We start from the raw sequence: 17,509 nt of genomic DNA, 5'->3' as shown, positions 1-17,509 counted from the left end.
CGGCATACAGGGGTTTGAACAAGGAGGCATGTACCAGTTCATGTTTGCCCAGTGAACTCTTCATCTACATCAGTATGTTAACCTGCCCCCGTGGTAAACTTGTGGAGTTACTGCTTTTGGTGGAGAGGTGAGCATTGTGGTGCTACCCACACAGCAGTACAGTGGCACAGAGGCAGCTGTGGAGCAGCACTTTGTCCTGTGGGAATGTGTTTGTGCTGAATGATCTGCAGAGGACACACATTGTCCAAACCTGACCTGGTACGTGGCAATACAGCTGATACACTGAGGTATAGCCCATCCTACCATGGCCCTACCTATGCTCAGCTCCAGCACTGGCTCTGTTGTGTCCAGTCTTCCTGCTGAAAAGATGCAATTTCTCCTTTACTCATGGGAGGAAGGAAGAAAACCATGAAATTATTATTTACTGATGTCAGGAGTCACCTGCCAAATGGCCCTTGGGTTCTCACTCCTATTTCTGTACCTTATCCAAGGTCTGTTTAAAGAACGTGAAGTACACAGTAGTCCTGCCCCCCCAGCGGTGAGTGCCCTTGACTGCCAATACATGCCCACACAAGTTCCCTCTCTCTGGCCTTGTAAATCATGAATTCCTTCCTTCAGTGTTCCAGTAAGATGGATGGTAGGTACTTACCCTTTGGTTAGAACACGGAGGGAAGCAGGTACAAAGCTCCGCAGGCATGAGAAGGAGCTGAATGTAGCCTTGCCTTTTTTATTTTTCTCCATGCCCAGTGCTCAAAGAGTCTGTCCTGATGGTCCAGCCTCCTTGCTGTGTTCTCTGAAAGAACATCATAGAAGAAAGGCAGGATGTCAGATACCTTTGCCATCCCTGCCTTGTATATGTGCTGTCTGCAGGCAGCTTCCTCAGCTGTTGGGACTTCTCTGCAAGCACAGGCACTTCTACTGTCTTATCCGTGCTAGCAGAGCCTGTCCCAGTTGTTAGGGATATGTCCACCTCAGATGCTGAGGCACTCGCATCTGTGCTCTACAGGGAACCCACAGGTTCTGTGTAAGGAACCAACCAAGCTCCCAGCACGGAGCTGTTGGGATTTCACACCAGCAGCATGAACATTAGGTATGTCTGAAATTAACTTTTCAGTCACTAAACCCTTTGCTGCACATGTGCTTTTGTGCTTACCCAGCAGTGTGCTTTGCTAATACTGAAGTTACCAGCATTTCACTGATCAATGTCTAGTACAAATCTTATAGATACCCACAGAGAAATCTATACAGCCTACAGAGTTTTTTTCTATTATTTTTAAAAAGTGTCCTAAAAATGAACTCAAGTCGAGGGAGCAGAAGTTGATGGGTTTAGGCTCACGTGGTGTATTCCTTCCTGTGTTACTCCATGTACGTTTGCCAGGTGATTTCCTGGAATGACCCAGCTGCAGTGTGCATTGCACATGCAGCAAGAATTTACAGCTCCAGGGTACCCCTTCTATCCACACAATACATACCTTGTCTGCATCAGTCTTCCCAGGTGCACCAGAGCTTGACACTTGTGCTATAGTGATAGTACACACACCGTATGATATACCACATCTCCAGGATTTCTACATGTTCTGCCGCCTGGCTAGTGCTCCACCTTGGCTGCAGGACATCAACAAACCCTGGAAAAATGTCCAAAACAAATGTGATTTGTCTGGACAAGTTTCTGGATGGATAAAAAATGTTTATGTAGAAGAATGGGTGATTACTCTAAATCTGAGAGGACATAATGAAACATGTCTTGGGTGCAATAAATATAATACACTGGACCTGCTTATGCAAGCAAGTGTATGGCAAACATTCTTCATTCTTATTCTTTGGAAAGTTTCTAAGCCACCTGGACTTCCCTGGACATCTGCTAATTTGCCTATATGGAAATATAAAAATAATATTATTTTACCATTAAGGCTGATGATAAACATGTGGCTGCTGAATTCAGAGGACTCTGGAACCTGGAGATTCCTTCTTGCCTCGCAGCTGCTGAGACCCCAGAGGTCTTCCTATCCCAATCCCATGGATGCATCACTGCTGTTCCCATTTGCAGGGAGGGCCAGTAGCGAGGCTGAGCCCCCTGTGTGTGTTCAAGCACAAACTAAGACAGAGCACTGCACTTAGCAGCACCTACATATACCACATATACGATGATAGCTCAGTCCTGCTGCTTCTCTCTGGTTGGTTCAGACTGGGGTTCCCTACAGAAACTCACACTCACAGTCTCAGGTTCATAATCACAAGCACATTCATGGGCCCTCAAACATCAGCATGGCCTCCAAGTCTCTCTAGTATCCCTGCCCAGACCCTGGACCCTCTTACTGGGTGCATGGGTCTCCCTCTACTCGATGCTAACCTGGCTTGAAGTTTGCTGGTGAATTTTACATACACATACACTCACCCAAGATTAAATTATTTGGTCTCCAGTTGTTGTCACACAGACCTGCGGTCCCTTTTTCTGCTGCTGTCACTTACACCTGGCACGTAGCACAGAACGGTGTCTCAAGGGCAGGAACGCACCACACGGGTGGCCCGTGCTGCTCTGGGCAGCCCCGGCGGCTCTGGGGACTGTTTTAAGGCACCATCGCCAGGGCCACCCCTGCCCCCCCCGCCCCCGGCTCCGCCACTCGGTGCTGCACGGCGGCACCTCCAGCCCCTCCCCACCCCACACTCACCCCACCCCGCCCCGTGCCTGGCCGGGCAGGGCAGTCGGGCAGCGGCCGCAGCGCCATGGGCTGCTCCAGCAGCGCCCGCAGCCGCCTCCCGGAGCCGCCGCCTCCCGGAGCCACCGCCGGGCCGCCGCCGCGGGGTGAGCCGGGCCGGGCAGGGGGCGGCGGGCCGGGGGCTGCCCGCGGGGCGGGCTGGGGTCGAGGTCGCGTTGCTGTGAGCTGGGGCGGTGGTCCCGTCCTGGGCAGGCGGCGCGGGTAGGCGTCCCACGGGAGACCTCGAGGGCGGGAGCTCGGCGGGATGCTCCAGGCTCTTAATTCTGCCCACACTGAGCAGGGAGCTGCGCCTGGGGAATGATGCCTTCCTCAACTGCTGATCCTTTTACATTAATCAGTTGCTGGCTTCCATACACTCCGCACTTCTTTTTTAATTTTTTCTAACTTATTTAATTTGCAGACAGGTCCTGCAGTTGGTCCTTTCATGTAATACCTTATAAATCCAATGGTTTTTTTTGGATTGTGTTTTGTTTGTTTGTTCCCTTTAAAATAATAGTGAACTAGCAATACCTGACCCCGCAATCCTTCCTTTTTCTTATAAAATTTGTACATCCACCCCAACACCGTTTACAGTACCAGCAATACTCTTGTGACTTTGATTTGGGTCAAGTAATAGCAGATTAATCTGGGGTGCAAGGTGTATTTGTAGAGTGCTCCATAAGAGTATCCGTGCTATTCAGTGAAATTAAATACAACTTTGTTTCCATATTTAGCTCTTTGCTCCAAGGGAGGTTTGGAAACACTTTTATAAGAGCCTGAATGCTGCTGTATGCAGATACTAGCCTCTCTGGACAGATACATCCTGAAGATAGATATGTAAAGGTTGTTTGCATTTCGTTTTACTGCATTTCTTCCCTGTATTCTTGAGTAACAAGTATCATCTGTTGCTGTTATTCTGGCTGCAGCATCCATGTTTTCTGTATGGGTTTATTTTCCATTTGTTGCCTTGCTGTGTTGAGGTTTGTGACTGCAGAGGTGACAGCAGGTTGTACGGGGAAAGCGTTTGTGCCACTGTAGAGCCAGCAGATGTCTGCAAACCAAGGAGCCTCACTGAAAATACCAGCAGAAATTTCTTTATGCTATACCCACTGTCTTGTTTACCTGGTCAATGTACCACATTCCTCTGCCTTTCCATCCTCTGCTGAAAGATATTTGCACAGAAACACTGAAGCGCTCAGGAAAACAATTAAAGTAATTTATTCTGAATATTTTAGGAATTCTGTCTAAAGGCCTGTTCATCTTAGGATACGTTATCAAATGTACTAAATACATAAACTAATGTCATAGTAATGATAAAGTGCAGTTTGTAATTACATTAATGGGGCAGTTACCAGCCAGGTATGTTAGTTATTTGCTAATTTAGTTTAATAAGAGTCAATAATTTGAAATAAACTTCTCTACATGTGTTAATAGGGAAAAAGAAACGTATTCCATTTCCTTCCATTGATGTGTAACTCACAAAAAGGTGAGGCTTTTCCAAAAGGAAAAAGGTAAAGGGAAAAATACTGTAGCCATAGCCTGTTGAAGTCGACTGTGCTTTTCATTGTTTCTCAAGCTAAAATTGTCTACAGCAGGGAAAATAAAAATTATAAATTTAAAAATGAAACAAAACTGGAAGGCATCCTAGGAATGTTGACTGCCACATGATGTTCATTCTTCTTGGGGATAAAGGTATTGAACCGATTACTGGGAGGATTTATTTTTTCCATATTAGAGAATTCTTTGCATTTCAGATAAGAGCAGATGAATGCTCCCAGGGTTTCCAGCGGCAAGAATCTTGCATTGCATGGCAGTATTTTATAATCCAGTTTATATAAAATATCTTGATGAAGAGAGGACTACCTGGAAGTGATGCACTTGATGTTTGTAGAAGCTGCAGGAGATTCCTAGTAATAACAGGCTTGAATTTTTTCTCTAGCTGGTAACACCAACTGAAAACTCTGTATAACATGCTAGTTTGCATGGCTCATTTATTTCTGTCTGTAGGTTTTAAATGCTCCCTGTCCACCCAGTACCAACCAAGGTAAAGACATGAGAACTGCCTAAAGGGATAAAAAATAGAACATGAAAACATCAAGTCTATGATCTCCAAGCATACACTGCTTTTTTTTTTTTTTTTTTAGTCATTGCTTAGAGTAGCTTCAGATGTACTTGCTGTTACTCTGATTGGGTATCTGTTTCACATCGAGCCTTGTGTTAGGAAAATGAGTGCCTGTAAGACAAGGTGTGATAGAGATCCAGGGAAGGTAAACAGGGTAATATATTTGCTGTTCCTTGTAACACAAGAACTGTGTCACTTGGTGAAATGACCAGCAGCAGGCATAAAATCAGCAAGAATGTATTTTACAGGAGGTGTGATTGGGTCGTAGACCCCGTTGCCACTGGTCATGGTAGCGGTCAAAGGCATAAATGATTGACAAAGGCCTGGGCAGAGGAACACAGAGGAACATACACAGATGGACTGAGACCTGTCCCCATGGGCTGGGTCCCTCTGCCCCTTCCACTGCCCCACGGCAGCTGTCAGGGTGCGGCCCTAGGTGGGTCAGTGGCCTGACATGTGTAGCTGAGCTTACCTCCTTTTTTTGAGTTGCATTATAAATTGCTACACCTCTGAGGATTTGGAGAAGCTGGTTGGACATTCAATGGTTTTACAGTTCCCAGGACAAATGAGATTTTATGTATTGCACAGTCAAAGTTGGCTTCTGTCTGTCTTGACACTCCAGATTGCCTGGTTCCTGTTCTTCTTCTGGCTCAGCGGTCCTTCCCCAGGTTCATAGGCACACACTAACTAGGTGATGTTTGCTGGAGAGGTGTTTTACTTGAATCCCTCGAAAGAACTGTGAATTTATCTTAAGAGCAGCAGTATTCAAGCAGCTGCTCCTAAAAGCAGGATGCATTACATTTTTTCGCTGTTCATCTATGTGTGTATGAAGTATCATATGGTTCTGCTTTATTGACTTTGACACTGAAATAATAATTTTCTCAGAAAATACAATTTGTCCAGTTTTGTAATTATTATGTAAACAGATTTTGTGCATGAATTCCCAGGGTTTTCGTCTTTACATTCCTTTGGAGAAGATTAAGTACAAGCTGTTGTCAAAATGAATTTAATCAGAAAGCTATTAAGTCAGTCTGATAGGTAGGTATAGCTCAGTTTGATTCTTTGCCTTTTATCCTTAAATACCTGTCAGAGTGATTTTGCCATTTTTTTATTCATAAATTTCATCTGCCAAAAAGGCCCATTGCTTTACATAGCCAATAAGCTGATGGAAGATGACAGAAACAGAAGTTTAAATTTGGCTAGGCTTCCTGTTGTTGGATGTTTTATTAGACAAAGCATACTGTGAATGGTAGTTTAGTGTTTTAAATGACAGACAAACAGGTTTTTGTCTTAAGAAATAAGCACTGCTCACCCTCTGGGATGAGAAAGTTCTTTTTGGTGGTTGTTGTTCAGCCCACCTGAAGGCACCACCAGAAGTTTCTCCCATGCAGCCCAGGGCAGCAGCTCCGTCCTGCTCAACACATTGGTTCCGTGCCTGGTTTGGGGCAGGAAAAGGTGTTTCCTTGCACAGCATCCTGTCACTGGCAAACCTCCGGCACGTTTCAGATCTGCAAGGCAAAGTGTAATAGGACATTGGCCTGTAAACCGGTCAGCTCTTCTCATATAAATAAGATCAAGTCATTGCTTTCTTGAGCATACACTGCACATGAAGCCATGAGCAGCAGATCTGGTGAAGGACAGGAGGGAGTAGTGCTTGTGCAGTCACCTGTGGGTCTAGTTCTTATCCAGCTTACATGTCCATTCATCAGCTATCTGTAATTCTCCTTTTTCTTTCCTTGCCCTGCTGTAACTAAAAGTATCATCAGGTGAGAACACCCCGACTGCAGACGATCATGAAACCATAGCTGACCAAACACAGTTGGACCCAGTGGAGGATGTGAGTCTTGCCTCTGAGGAGACCAACCTGGGTGAGCATCTGCCAGGAGAGGAGCCTGCAGCCATGGTTCCAGCACTGGAAGGAGAGATTGATTCGGTTGGTAAAAGAGAGGAGCCAGAGGGCACCGAGCCCCTGCCTGCAGGAGCAGAGGAGAGCTCTGAGCTGCCATCTGTGAGGCGGGAGGAGAGCATTGGTCCTTCACCACCAGCACCAGGAGAAGACACTGGGTCACCAGCACCAGGACCAGCAGAGGACACTGAGCTGGTAGAGGGCAGTGACAGCTCTGTAGTGGAAATCATCGAGAAAGTACATATTACTGAAGAGGATCACCTCATTGAGGGTAATATTTGTGCTTTCATAAATTCAGGAGACCAAATTCTGACTCCAGGGACCTGTGCATGGGTCCTTTCGACTTTACTGAGAGCTTCACATGAGCTTCTGGAGTCAGAATTTGGTCTGAGGAGTCTGTGCAATGTGGAGCATAGAAGAATGTGGCTGAGGAAGCCTCAGACTCACAAGTCCAAGCTGTAATAAATTTGATCAGCATTTCCAGTCATTACCTCTGCTATTTCATTCCATGCCCTTATTGTACTTAGCAGGTACAATGCCCCATTATATTCCTAATTTAAAATGTTGTGTTTCTGTGTAGCTCAGACTTGCTCTTCAATATTTACAGAGACTAAAGGCTCTATTACTTAGTTACATGTATTAATTATAAAGCAATTGTCCCTGTGCACATGAAGCTGGAGGGTGCATGTCTGGATGTAGAAGAGAAAGCATCTCTTGGATGCACCTTTGGCATATCCAGCCTGTCCTAGAAGCCTGGCTACTACACAAGAAGAATAGAAGTAGTAGTGAAGGGTCATAGGGATGAACTTTCCAAAAATATTTGGAGCTGACTAGCTGGGGAAGAAGGCTGCGTGAGGAAGCAGTGGTGTCTGAGATGGCAGGTATTTCTGTGTGCTGCGAGAGGGACCTTTACCAAGAGGCATGGTCGTTGCCAGAGATTGCAGGCTGTGCTCATCTTTGGGTTAGTGAATCTCCCATGGGCTGCACACACAGAAGATGAACACTTCTCAGAAGGAATCAGATTTTTCCTAAATGTTACAAAGCAGTTCAGTGAGCAATTGGATACTCCCAGGGGGAACATTTCTTTGGGAAATAAGCACACGAGAATTATTTGTGGTATCAACAGCCTTCCTCGCTCCACATCTGCCTGGACGAAGTGCAAGATGCAGAAGGACTGACCTGTGCGAGGCCCAGAGCCAGTTACGGGCACTGCCCCAGCCCTGGGACTCTGCTCTGTGCATCTCTGAACTGGCTGTGTAACTCTTTGCATCCCAGTGGCTGAGCGTGGCAGTTGGCTTGTCCTGTCCTATGTCTCTTCACAAAATACTTTTGAGGTTTCCTCTACATAAAATGGGCACCTATCCTTTGGAGTGAAGTCTCATTTTATGTAAGCAGTAAATGGCTGGATGCTCACCTATAAAACACGTAGTCTTGCCTAGCTGGAAATTCCAATTTCATTAATCACCATTACTAAGCTTTGGGGCTGGATGTTGTGGTATGACCTCATGTCCATGGAAACACATTTACAGATGACCGTTTGCCTGGAGATCAGTTATGGGGCTTTGGCCACCAAGCAATTCATGCTCTTGCACTAAAAGTGAACAAGGCTTTTGGGAAAAATAGTTTTGCTCCTATTTGTTCCAAGCAAGAAGTAATATCTTAACTTGCGTGCATTTTCTTTCCATGAGGTATGTGATGAAGAAGGGACCTTCCATTTTTATGCTGTGGTGAATATGATACTAAACATTTGTTTTGCTTTCCTTTATTTTTCAGTAGCTGTGTGAGTAAATTAACTAGGTAGCAGCTTCCCAGGGAAAGCACAGTTTCAGCCAGACTGGCATGTTACTGTGTTTTCTGTTTTGTTCCAACTGCAAATAAAACTGCACATGTATCAAATAAAATCCAGGAAAAATGATTTGGATGGAAATAGTACTCATGATGTGTACTGAATAGAGTGTCAAGGGGATTTTGTGAAGCAGCAGGAAAACTTTACGGGCATGAGGCTGGATGTAGCTGGCTGGTTGGGAGTATCCCATTCATTCCCTGCAGATTCATTCAGGGGGTACCTTGGCAAGGGACATTGGAGAGCTGACAAAGTCAAGTCAGTTTCCAGAAAGGAGTGGGGACACTTGGTGCGTTTCTCAGTGGATCCTAATTTGATCACCATGGTTACTGTTCCCAGGTGAGACGGAAGAACAGGTGGAAACTGAGCTGCTGAGTGAGTTAGTAAGTGGAGGGCCTGAAACAAAAGAAGACGAAACAGGAGAAGCTGTGGATGATGCAGCAGCGACAGAGATAGGTATGTTGACAGAGGAGGGAAGGACCACATGGGTTATTGTTTAGGAGACACAAGAGACTGTGTTGTTCTTAATGAGTACATCTTGCCATCCTGCTGATGGCTTACAGCTGCTTTCTGCATTTTAACACAAGAGAGAGAATCATAAATATTTTTGTTTACATTGAGAAATATATTTGGAAGCAATCAATTGGAAGTCATGCTTTTTACATGGGTCGTCTTTCTATAATACCATGAGTGATACTGGTGATAAATTAACACACTTTGGGGAGAATGTTAGACTGTAACATGCAGTCTTGGAAAATAAAAACCTGTGTTAAAATCATGATTCAGCTCATTATTATCTGCAGACTAATGTCTAAACACTAGTTTGTGATTTCCATTCGGTGCCAGACAGTCATTTTAGATCCCCTCATTCTCTTTATCAGCGGAAATCAGCAATGTAGGGCTGAGATGAAAGCACATTGCACAGCAAATGCAGTGACATGGTGGGAAGGAAAAATCACATGCCAAATAAAGTGCTTTTGGAAAATCATCACACCAGTGAAGAGAAGAATTCAAGGACATAGGACTGTCCTTGCAGCAGATTTGGAAATGATGTTCACAATTCTGTCATCACAGTCTTTCTGCAAAAGTTATTTCTTCTTCCTCCACATTCACTAAGAACCCTCTGCATTTATTCTGAGTTCACCATGTAAGGTATTTGCGTGCCCCAGAAGGCAGAGGTTACCCTGGGGTTTTGCTGGAATGTAGAAAAGGATGAGTAGGGCAATGCAGAGACCTCTTCCCTTCCCTCATGGAATGTTACCACAATGATTGAAACCACTTTTCCCCTCTCCCCTCCCACCTAACCACTGGCCTACGTAGCTGTGCTCAAAATTTTTCTGGGCTATTTCTATAATTTGGAAGAGGACAGCTTCAGCAGGAAGGGTGGGACATACCTTAAACCAGCACCTTCATGACATCCAGGTGAACCTCTTGCACCTGGGATGAGACGTCTTTGGTTCCTCCCAGGGCCAGTACCTGCTCCAGCCTTCAAGCTGACAGCAGCAAGCCAGCGTGTTCCACCTGTGCTATGGAATAAAGGAAAAAGATTTGCAGCGTGAGCGCTGCAGCCTGGAAGAGCAGCAGAGTGGTGGTCAGGCAGTTTGGTCAAGGCGTATGTGCCTTTATGACCTTGTGATTACTCAAGTAGAATTAGATAAGCAGTGATCAAAAAAAAAAAAACGACCAACCAACCAAACAAAAAAACCACAAAAAAAACCCAAGCACTCACCTCCCTAAAATTCTCATCTATATAACAGCTGATCAGCTTTATACTTCTACTTTTTAAGCCAGCCTGTGAAGACAAGCTATTGTCAGCCATTGGCAGCTGTGCTCTTGCAGAATCTTTATACTTATGCCATAAAGCTTTGTCTGTGAAATCTGAAAAAGTTTTTCAGCTCTACTGTTTTTTAACGTGTTGTCTGTATGCTTTTGCAAATAATTATCTGTCTGTGAGTTCAGCAAAGCACTTAACTAGCGATTACAGCTTTATTTAAATACTTACTTTCTGCATTTACCTGCCTTGACAATATTCTCCCCTACAGTTTTGTAAGAAAGCAGAAAGAGCAGCCCTGGTTCTACAATTGTAATACATTTCAGATGGTAGGCGTGTAGTGATGCAGACAGCTCGGAGAACAGCTGTGGGCAAGAAAAGCAAACATCATTAAGAACGGAACAGTGGCCGTTTAAATCTGGGTTGCTGTTGTGTAAGGGAGCAATTCTTCCATCTTGAAAGGATATTGAGGAGCTAGGACAAGATTCTGGGCAGGGAAGCAAGATTGCTTAAGGGAATGGAAAAATTCTTACTTTGAGAGAGATTAGAAACATTCAGAGCCTTGCCTCTGAGAGGGCATGACTAAGAGGGTCTGAGTTGATTCTAGTGCATGTGTAATACTACTCTGAAGGTAGCTGAGGTCCAGTTCAGTAAGTTTGTTGAATTAAAAACAACTAAAGGGTATTTTTTTTCCATACTATATTAGCCATGTTCATGCAAATTAACATCAGAGTCACTGCAGCTGGACGTCTCTCTCCCATCACCTGTATTCCGCTGCAGAATTCCCACCTTCCCTGTATTCCCTACCCAGCCTTGTGGCAGTACCATCGTTTGCTACAAGGAAATCCCATGTTTCCATGTTCCCAGTCTATCCTTGCAGGGTCTTCTGGCTGGGAAAGAAATACCTTGAGCTGGAGCAGTCCAACACTATGATTTCTGCCACTCATCCCCTTGGGTACCATCTTCTAGCTATAAAGAAAGTGAGGGAGACTCATAGCTTCTCAGCTGCTTATGGCCAACGTGCAGTTCCAGGGGCTGGGTGGAGTTCCTCAATCATACTTTGTTGTGGAATAGTTGAGGTAGGAGGTTACCTCTGGAGCTTATTTAGTCCAGCCCCTCTGCTCAAAGCAGGGTCAGCTGCAACATGTTGTCTGCTTGTGTTTTGAATATCCCCAAGGGTGTAGACTCCACGAATTCTGTGGGAGTCTGTTCCAATTGATCGATTGTCCTTAAAAAAAAAAAAAAAGTTTTCTTACACTTAAATGGAATACCCTGTACTTGAATTTATGTCCTTTGTCCTTATTTAAGATTTAATGTCCATGAGAACTCTACCTCCATGTCAAATACAACTGAAATTACCCAGTGACTTCAAAAGTTGTTTAAGAGGAAAGGCAGAAAGGTGAGGAGGAGCATAAGACTGTTGCAGCGTAACTGGATTTCATGGAGGTGATGCTAATGTCTGTAAGGGGAAGGCTGTGTGTGAATGGGACAGAGGAGGAGGGAGCAGAGCCAGGGGCTGCTTCAGGTCCACATAGAACATCCTTACAGATGTGGGAGAAAAGTAGATACGAGATGTCCCCTTCATCCTGTGATGCTCCCAAGGAGCCTTCACTTTGAATTCCTGTAAGATTTAGTGAATATCAAGTTGTACCTTCAATTAATTGTCAAATTATTTTTTCCATGTGTTTCAGAGACAGCTAATAACAAGGAATAGAAGTTATGTCTCTTTGACCATCCTCATCCTGGGCCTGCTCTTCTGTCCACATGAACACTTCTAAATTTTATTGGGTTGGGAAAATAGAAAAACTTCTATGGATTGAGCCACAAGCCACAGACAACAGGCATCAGAGAAGGTTTTATATAATATATATTTTTTGAAGTCAAGCTGCCAAGACTTCAAGTGTTCGAAATACCTGAACTTTCACCTGCCTGCTCCAGAGGGCCTTCTGTGCACAGCTAGCACAGGAGGACGATTTTCCAACAGCAGTATAACCATTTGGTTTTCAATTAGGATTTTTTCCAGGTTCAGATAACTAGCTTGAAACCTCCAAAACTTTAAACCAGCATTCTATAGGGTAAAGAATACAGTGTAGCTTTTTTGTTGTTGTTTAATGGTGGTATGCAGGCAATTTCTTTGGGTGCCTGTACTACCACTGTATGGAGCTGCTGAAGTGTAAAGCACGTAGAGGACTGGAAGATCAAAGTGCCCATCTACCAGGCTGTAACTAAATGCAGAGGTTATTCTTCCAGAAAATGGAACATAGACCAGGTGCAACGTCCAGGAACCAACTGGGTGTTTGCTGCTCACTCTCCATTTTTAACACAATTTTATTGCACAGCTAGTAGTACAATATATGTGGCGACTTTTGCAAAACCAGGGAAAAGAGGACATTTTTAACTATGAGTTGGATGTTTCAGGCTTATAAATTCTAGCATCCTTAAAATATAATGATAACTTCATGGCTGTTAGCATTCATCGTGATTATTAACCTGTCATTAGCTGTGTAGCTCCTCATACACATTTGTAGCTTCTAAAATAGATTTCTAACCAGAGACATATATAAGCCTGTTCCCAAATGAGAAGTCCTCTAGTATATTTCCCTGTAACGCGGTCTTCCAGAAGAAGTAAGCTATCAGGGACTGTCTTGGTTATTTTCCAAAATGCTAAATAATCATTTTGGAGCTGAAGCTGCGTGGCCAAGCTTTCAAACAAATTTCCTGTGAAAACAGGCCCTGAATATAATTGGTGTTATGGATCAGACAGAGAGAAGAAATTTGTTTTGATGGTGAATGTTGCAAAGGTTCTACATATTATTATTGGGGACTGTGTTTACAGGATTCTCTGGCATAAAGAGATAAGGTCAGTTATCTAAAAATGACAAGCACATGTTGGTATTTTATTAGCTTTATTGTATAAAAGGGCTTCACAACATTTTTTACAGTCACCAGAAAATTATACAAATCCCCTATATGAGCTAATTTTTGTGCTGCATGTGCACATCTGACCCCAGCTAACTTCAGTTTGTATTAAATAATCTAATTGATATCCTTGGCCTATCAGCCTTTTCTGTAAGATGATATTCCTTGGCTAAATCACTACATCTAAAGTCTTCTGCTTATCAGCACTCTTACAAACTTGTCAGCATAATTTAATACCAGCTTCATTTAATCTCACCTTTCTTTAGGAAACACCTTGAACTTTTAGAACCAAAATGCATACTTTTTTTTTTTTTCTTTTTAGGATTTTTTGGTAGGTGGATGTTGCGGAGTTTTTATTTTTACTAGCCTTCTATAATCACAGAATCACAGAATGTTAGGGATTGGAAGGGACCTCTAAAGATCATCCAGTCCAATCCCCCTGCCGGAGCAGGAACACCTGGGTGAGGTTACACAGGAAGGCATCTAGGCAGGTTTTGAATGTCTCCAGAGTAGGAGACTCCACAACCTCCCTGGGCAGCCTGTTCCAGTGTTCTGTTACACTCACTGAGAAGAAGTTTCTTCTCAAATTTAAGTGGAACCTCTTGTGTTCCAGCTTAAACCCCTTACCCCTTGTCATATCATTGGTTGTCACCAAGAAGAGCCTGGCTCCATCCTCATGACACTCACCCTTTATATGTTTGTAAACATTAATGAGGTCACCCCTCAGTCTCCTCTTCTCCAAGCTAAAGAGACCCAGCTCCCTCAGCCTTTCCTCATAAGGGAGATGCTCCACTCCCTTAATCATCTTTGTTGCGCTACGCTGGACTCTCTCCAGCAGTTCCCTGTCCTTCTTGAACTGAGGGGCCCAGAACTGGACACAATATTCCAGATGTGGTCTCACCAGGGTGATAGAAGTTGGGGGCACAGCCAGGGCCCAGGAAGCCCCAGGAACTTCCACCATCAGCTGCATTTCATGGCTGGTTTCCTTCTGCAAGATGGGAATTCAGCTCAGGCACCATCACAGCCCAGCTCCCAAACACAGACCGTGAAATCAGTGTGGCAGCCGTACTGACTACGGGCAAGTTGCATGTTAGATCATGAGCTCCAGTTTGACCAGCTACACTGAAAAATTTGAAAGCATAAACCATGAGAAGTCCTGCGTCAGAGATCAGTAGTCTTAATAGCAACAGAGGAGACTGCACTTGGAAATAAAATACGAAGATACAAGGGAGTCAAGGTAATCTGCTCAGCTCAGATCACCTCTTTCTGCCACTGTTGTTATAGGGCAGCCAGATGGCAATATACGTTCTTACCTCACTGTTCGACTTTTTCAAATCATTAAGCAGTGCTTATTGGAAACAAGAGGAATATAAGCCAGGCAATGACTCAACAGTGTCAGCCTTTCACAGTCATCTTCAGTCCTTACATGTTCTGTGATTACAACATATTACAGCTATTTTGCTTTTTCCTTTCTAAAATATGAAATATGCTTGACACTGTACTAAACGTTAAATGCTAAATCACTTAAATTACTACAAGATCAGAATTTGGCTGCTAGATGTATGCTAAACGTTCCTGCCTGCTTGGGGGCCTGATGTACCTGGTCTGTGAGCTACCAAAGCACATACTATGGATAAAGGGCCAAAAGGTGTGTGATTATTTGCCTCTGCAAACCTGGAGGAATCACCGAGACTGACAAGGGCAGAAATGAGTCTGTGGTTCAAAGAGCTTTTTCATGTTAAATGTTGAGAAGAGGTTATGCTCTGATGTCTGTATTAACCAGATATATCTCCAGAGATACGGCAATATGCCCTAGCTTTTTGCTTTTTTTTTTTTACCCATAATCACAATACAAACCCATTTTCAGAACTGTTTAGCAAACACTACACAATCTTCAGCCCGTAACTTCATCTAAGGCAGAGGTAATCATTCCATGCTGCATGGTGTGCTGGGCAGGTCAGCTGAAGGAACAATTTCCAAGCTAACAAGAAAGTTCTAGAAGGAATTTTGTTTCAGTCACCAATAAACACAGCCCTAGAACAGGAAGAGGTCATATTTGCACTCCATCAGCTCTGTGGAGAGGTGCATGCATGCTGTGTTTAGATCTGGGAAGGTACTTGGCAACCTGGCTGGGGCTGTCTCACTCAATGCTGAACTGCTTTCAGGTAAAAACTGCAGCACAAGCAAGGTGCTTGGAGCAGATTACGGCAGTTTAAGTTTGGCTATATGTTTTAGCAGAGAACAAAATTTTACTGAAATTTTGTACTGAGGTTTATTTTTGCATTGTTTAATCTGTAGAGAATATAATCATTCAGAGAAAAAAATACTGAAAAAAATCTGATAGAACATGCAAATTTAAGTATTATTTTACTTTCACAGAAATAGAGGACTTTTTTTTTAAGTTATATGTGATTAAACCAAATTTTAAATGGTGAGATTAGTTTGCCACAAGCTGAATTGCAACTTCGTATTTTGCATGCAACAGCTCAGTCTAGCAAACGAAAACCCCTAAGTTTAACTTAGCTCTAGTTGACAGAGATTTCTTAAATATTTGTATAGTTTGCTGAACTAAGATCTAGGAGATATCCACAATACTTGCTTGTCATATTGGGTCATTTTGGGGCTTAACCTTTCTATCTTAAATAATAGAATTAAATAATACAACTTTCCTTAAAAAAATAAAAGTTTTAAACATCTCTCCAGAAGGCTGATTGTTTATGTTAATAACTGCTATGTTGTAGCTGTAAATAAGAGAGTTTTTTCCAGTTATTCTAGAAATCCTGTACCTGAAGAGTACATATTTAGGCCTCAGGCATTCAGGAAACCGTGCAATTGGTCTCCAGATAAAAGCTAAAGAATCATGGAGATAAAAGTGGATTTTAGTTACTGACTTTTTTTTTTTTGAGTGGCACCTACTTAACTGGTACAAACATTTTTAGTTGTTGTGTCTTCTTAGCTGCATTCCAGCACTCATTTTTTTCAGATGCTTTGCTTACATTGCAGCCTCCAACTCTACCTTACTGGTAGAGTCCTTACCCAAAGGAGTTCTACGAAAGACTTACATCAGCAAATGAACAAGTCAGCACAAAGAAAGGAAGCAAAAAACAAACAACAAAAAAAAACCCAAACCCCCATCTGCCATCAAGTGTTAGGTTGGCAAAGAGGCAGCATAACCCAAGTAAGGCAGGCAGATGTCAAGGTGGAGAATAATGTGAGAGAACCATAGCAAGGACACAAGCCTGAACTTAGCTCTGATTCAACATTATTGAAATCTGCTGAAAGTGAATTTTAATTAAGTCTGCTACAAATAAGTTAAATCTATTCCAACAAAGTAATTATATGTGAGCAAAGGTGTAACAGAGAAACACAAATATAATTGGGAACCTGTTCAAATTGACTCAATTCAATTACATTAATTATTTTTAACTGACAAAGCGAAGCAACATTTCCTCTACATTTTCTAGAAAGTCATACTTGTGTTAGTACGGGCTCTTTTCTAATATGTCTTGCCCAGAATCACAGAATGTTAGGGATTGGAAGGGACCTCAAAAGATCATCTAGTCCAATCCCCCTGCCAGAGCAGGAACACCTGGATGAGGTTACACAGGAAGGCATGCAGGCAGGTTTTGAATGTCTCCAGAGAAGGAGACTCCACAACCTCCCTGGGCAGCCTGTTCCAGTGTTCTGTTACACTCACTGAGAAGAAGTTTCTTCTCAAATTTAAGTGGAACCTCTTGTGTTCCAGCTTAAGCCCCTTACCCCTTGTCATATCATTGGTTGTCACCCAGAAGAGCCTGGCTCCGTCCTCGTGACACTCAACCTTTATATGTTTGTAAACATTAATGAGGTCACTCCTCAGTCTCCTCTTCTCCAAACTAAAGAGACCCAGCTCCCTCAGCCTTTCCTCATAAGGGAGATGCTCCACTCCCTTAATCATCTTTGTTGCGCTACGCTGGACCCTCTCCAGCAGTTCCCTGTCCTTCTTGAACTGAGGGGCCCAGAACTGGACACAATATTCCAGATGTGGTCTCACCAGGGCAGAATAGAGGGGAAGGAGAACCTCTCTTGACCTACTAACCACCCCTCTTTTAATATACCCCAGGATGCCATTGGCCTTCCTGGACACAAGGGCACAGTGCTGGCTCATGGTCATCCTGCTGTCCACCAGGGCTCCCCAGGTCCCTTTCCCCTCTAATGGATCATTCCCCAACTTATACTGGAACCTGGGGTTGTTCCTACCCAGATGCAATAT

General features: G+C 43.6%; 1 protein-coding gene across 1 annotated transcript; it reads left to right on the top strand.

Moving 5' to 3' along the window:
- Positions 1-2,716: 2,716 nt before the first annotated feature.
- On the top strand, positions 2,717-15,962 carry ERICH5 (glutamate rich 5). Its single transcript, XM_071803918.1, has 4 exons — positions 2,717-2,803; positions 6,576-6,995; positions 8,907-9,023; positions 12,030-15,962. The coding sequence occupies exons 1-4, from the start codon at positions 2,725-2,727 to the stop codon at positions 12,050-12,052; spliced, it is 639 nt and encodes a 212-aa protein (XP_071660019.1). The 5' UTR covers positions 2,717-2,724; the 3' UTR covers positions 12,053-15,962.
- Positions 15,963-17,509: the final 1,547 nt, after the last annotated feature.

The sequence above is a fragment of the Patagioenas fasciata genome, chromosome 2 (genome assembly GCF_037038585.1).
Source record: "Patagioenas fasciata isolate bPatFas1 chromosome 2, bPatFas1.hap1, whole genome shotgun sequence".
In the NCBI taxonomy this organism is placed as follows: domain Eukaryota; kingdom Metazoa; phylum Chordata; class Aves; order Columbiformes; family Columbidae; genus Patagioenas; species Patagioenas fasciata.
The sequence above is the reverse complement of the archived record's forward strand: the minus strand, read 5'-3'. Positions and strand labels throughout refer to the sequence as shown.

What these genes read in the sequence shown, in the direction of transcription:
- ERICH5 (XM_071803918.1), top strand. Translation starts at nt 2,725, where the DNA reads ATGGGCTGCTCCAGCAGCGCCCGCAGCCGCCTCCCGGAGCCGCCGCCT. An exon ending in CGCCGGGCCGCCGCCGCGGG is followed by an intron (nt 2,804 to 6,575) that starts GTGAGCCGGGCC and finishes TGTAACTAAAAG; the next exon opens with TATCATCAGGTGAGAACACC. An exon ending in AGAGGATCACCTCATTGAGG is followed by an intron (nt 6,996 to 8,906) that starts GTAATATTTGTG and finishes TACTGTTCCCAG; the next exon opens with GTGAGACGGAAGAACAGGTG.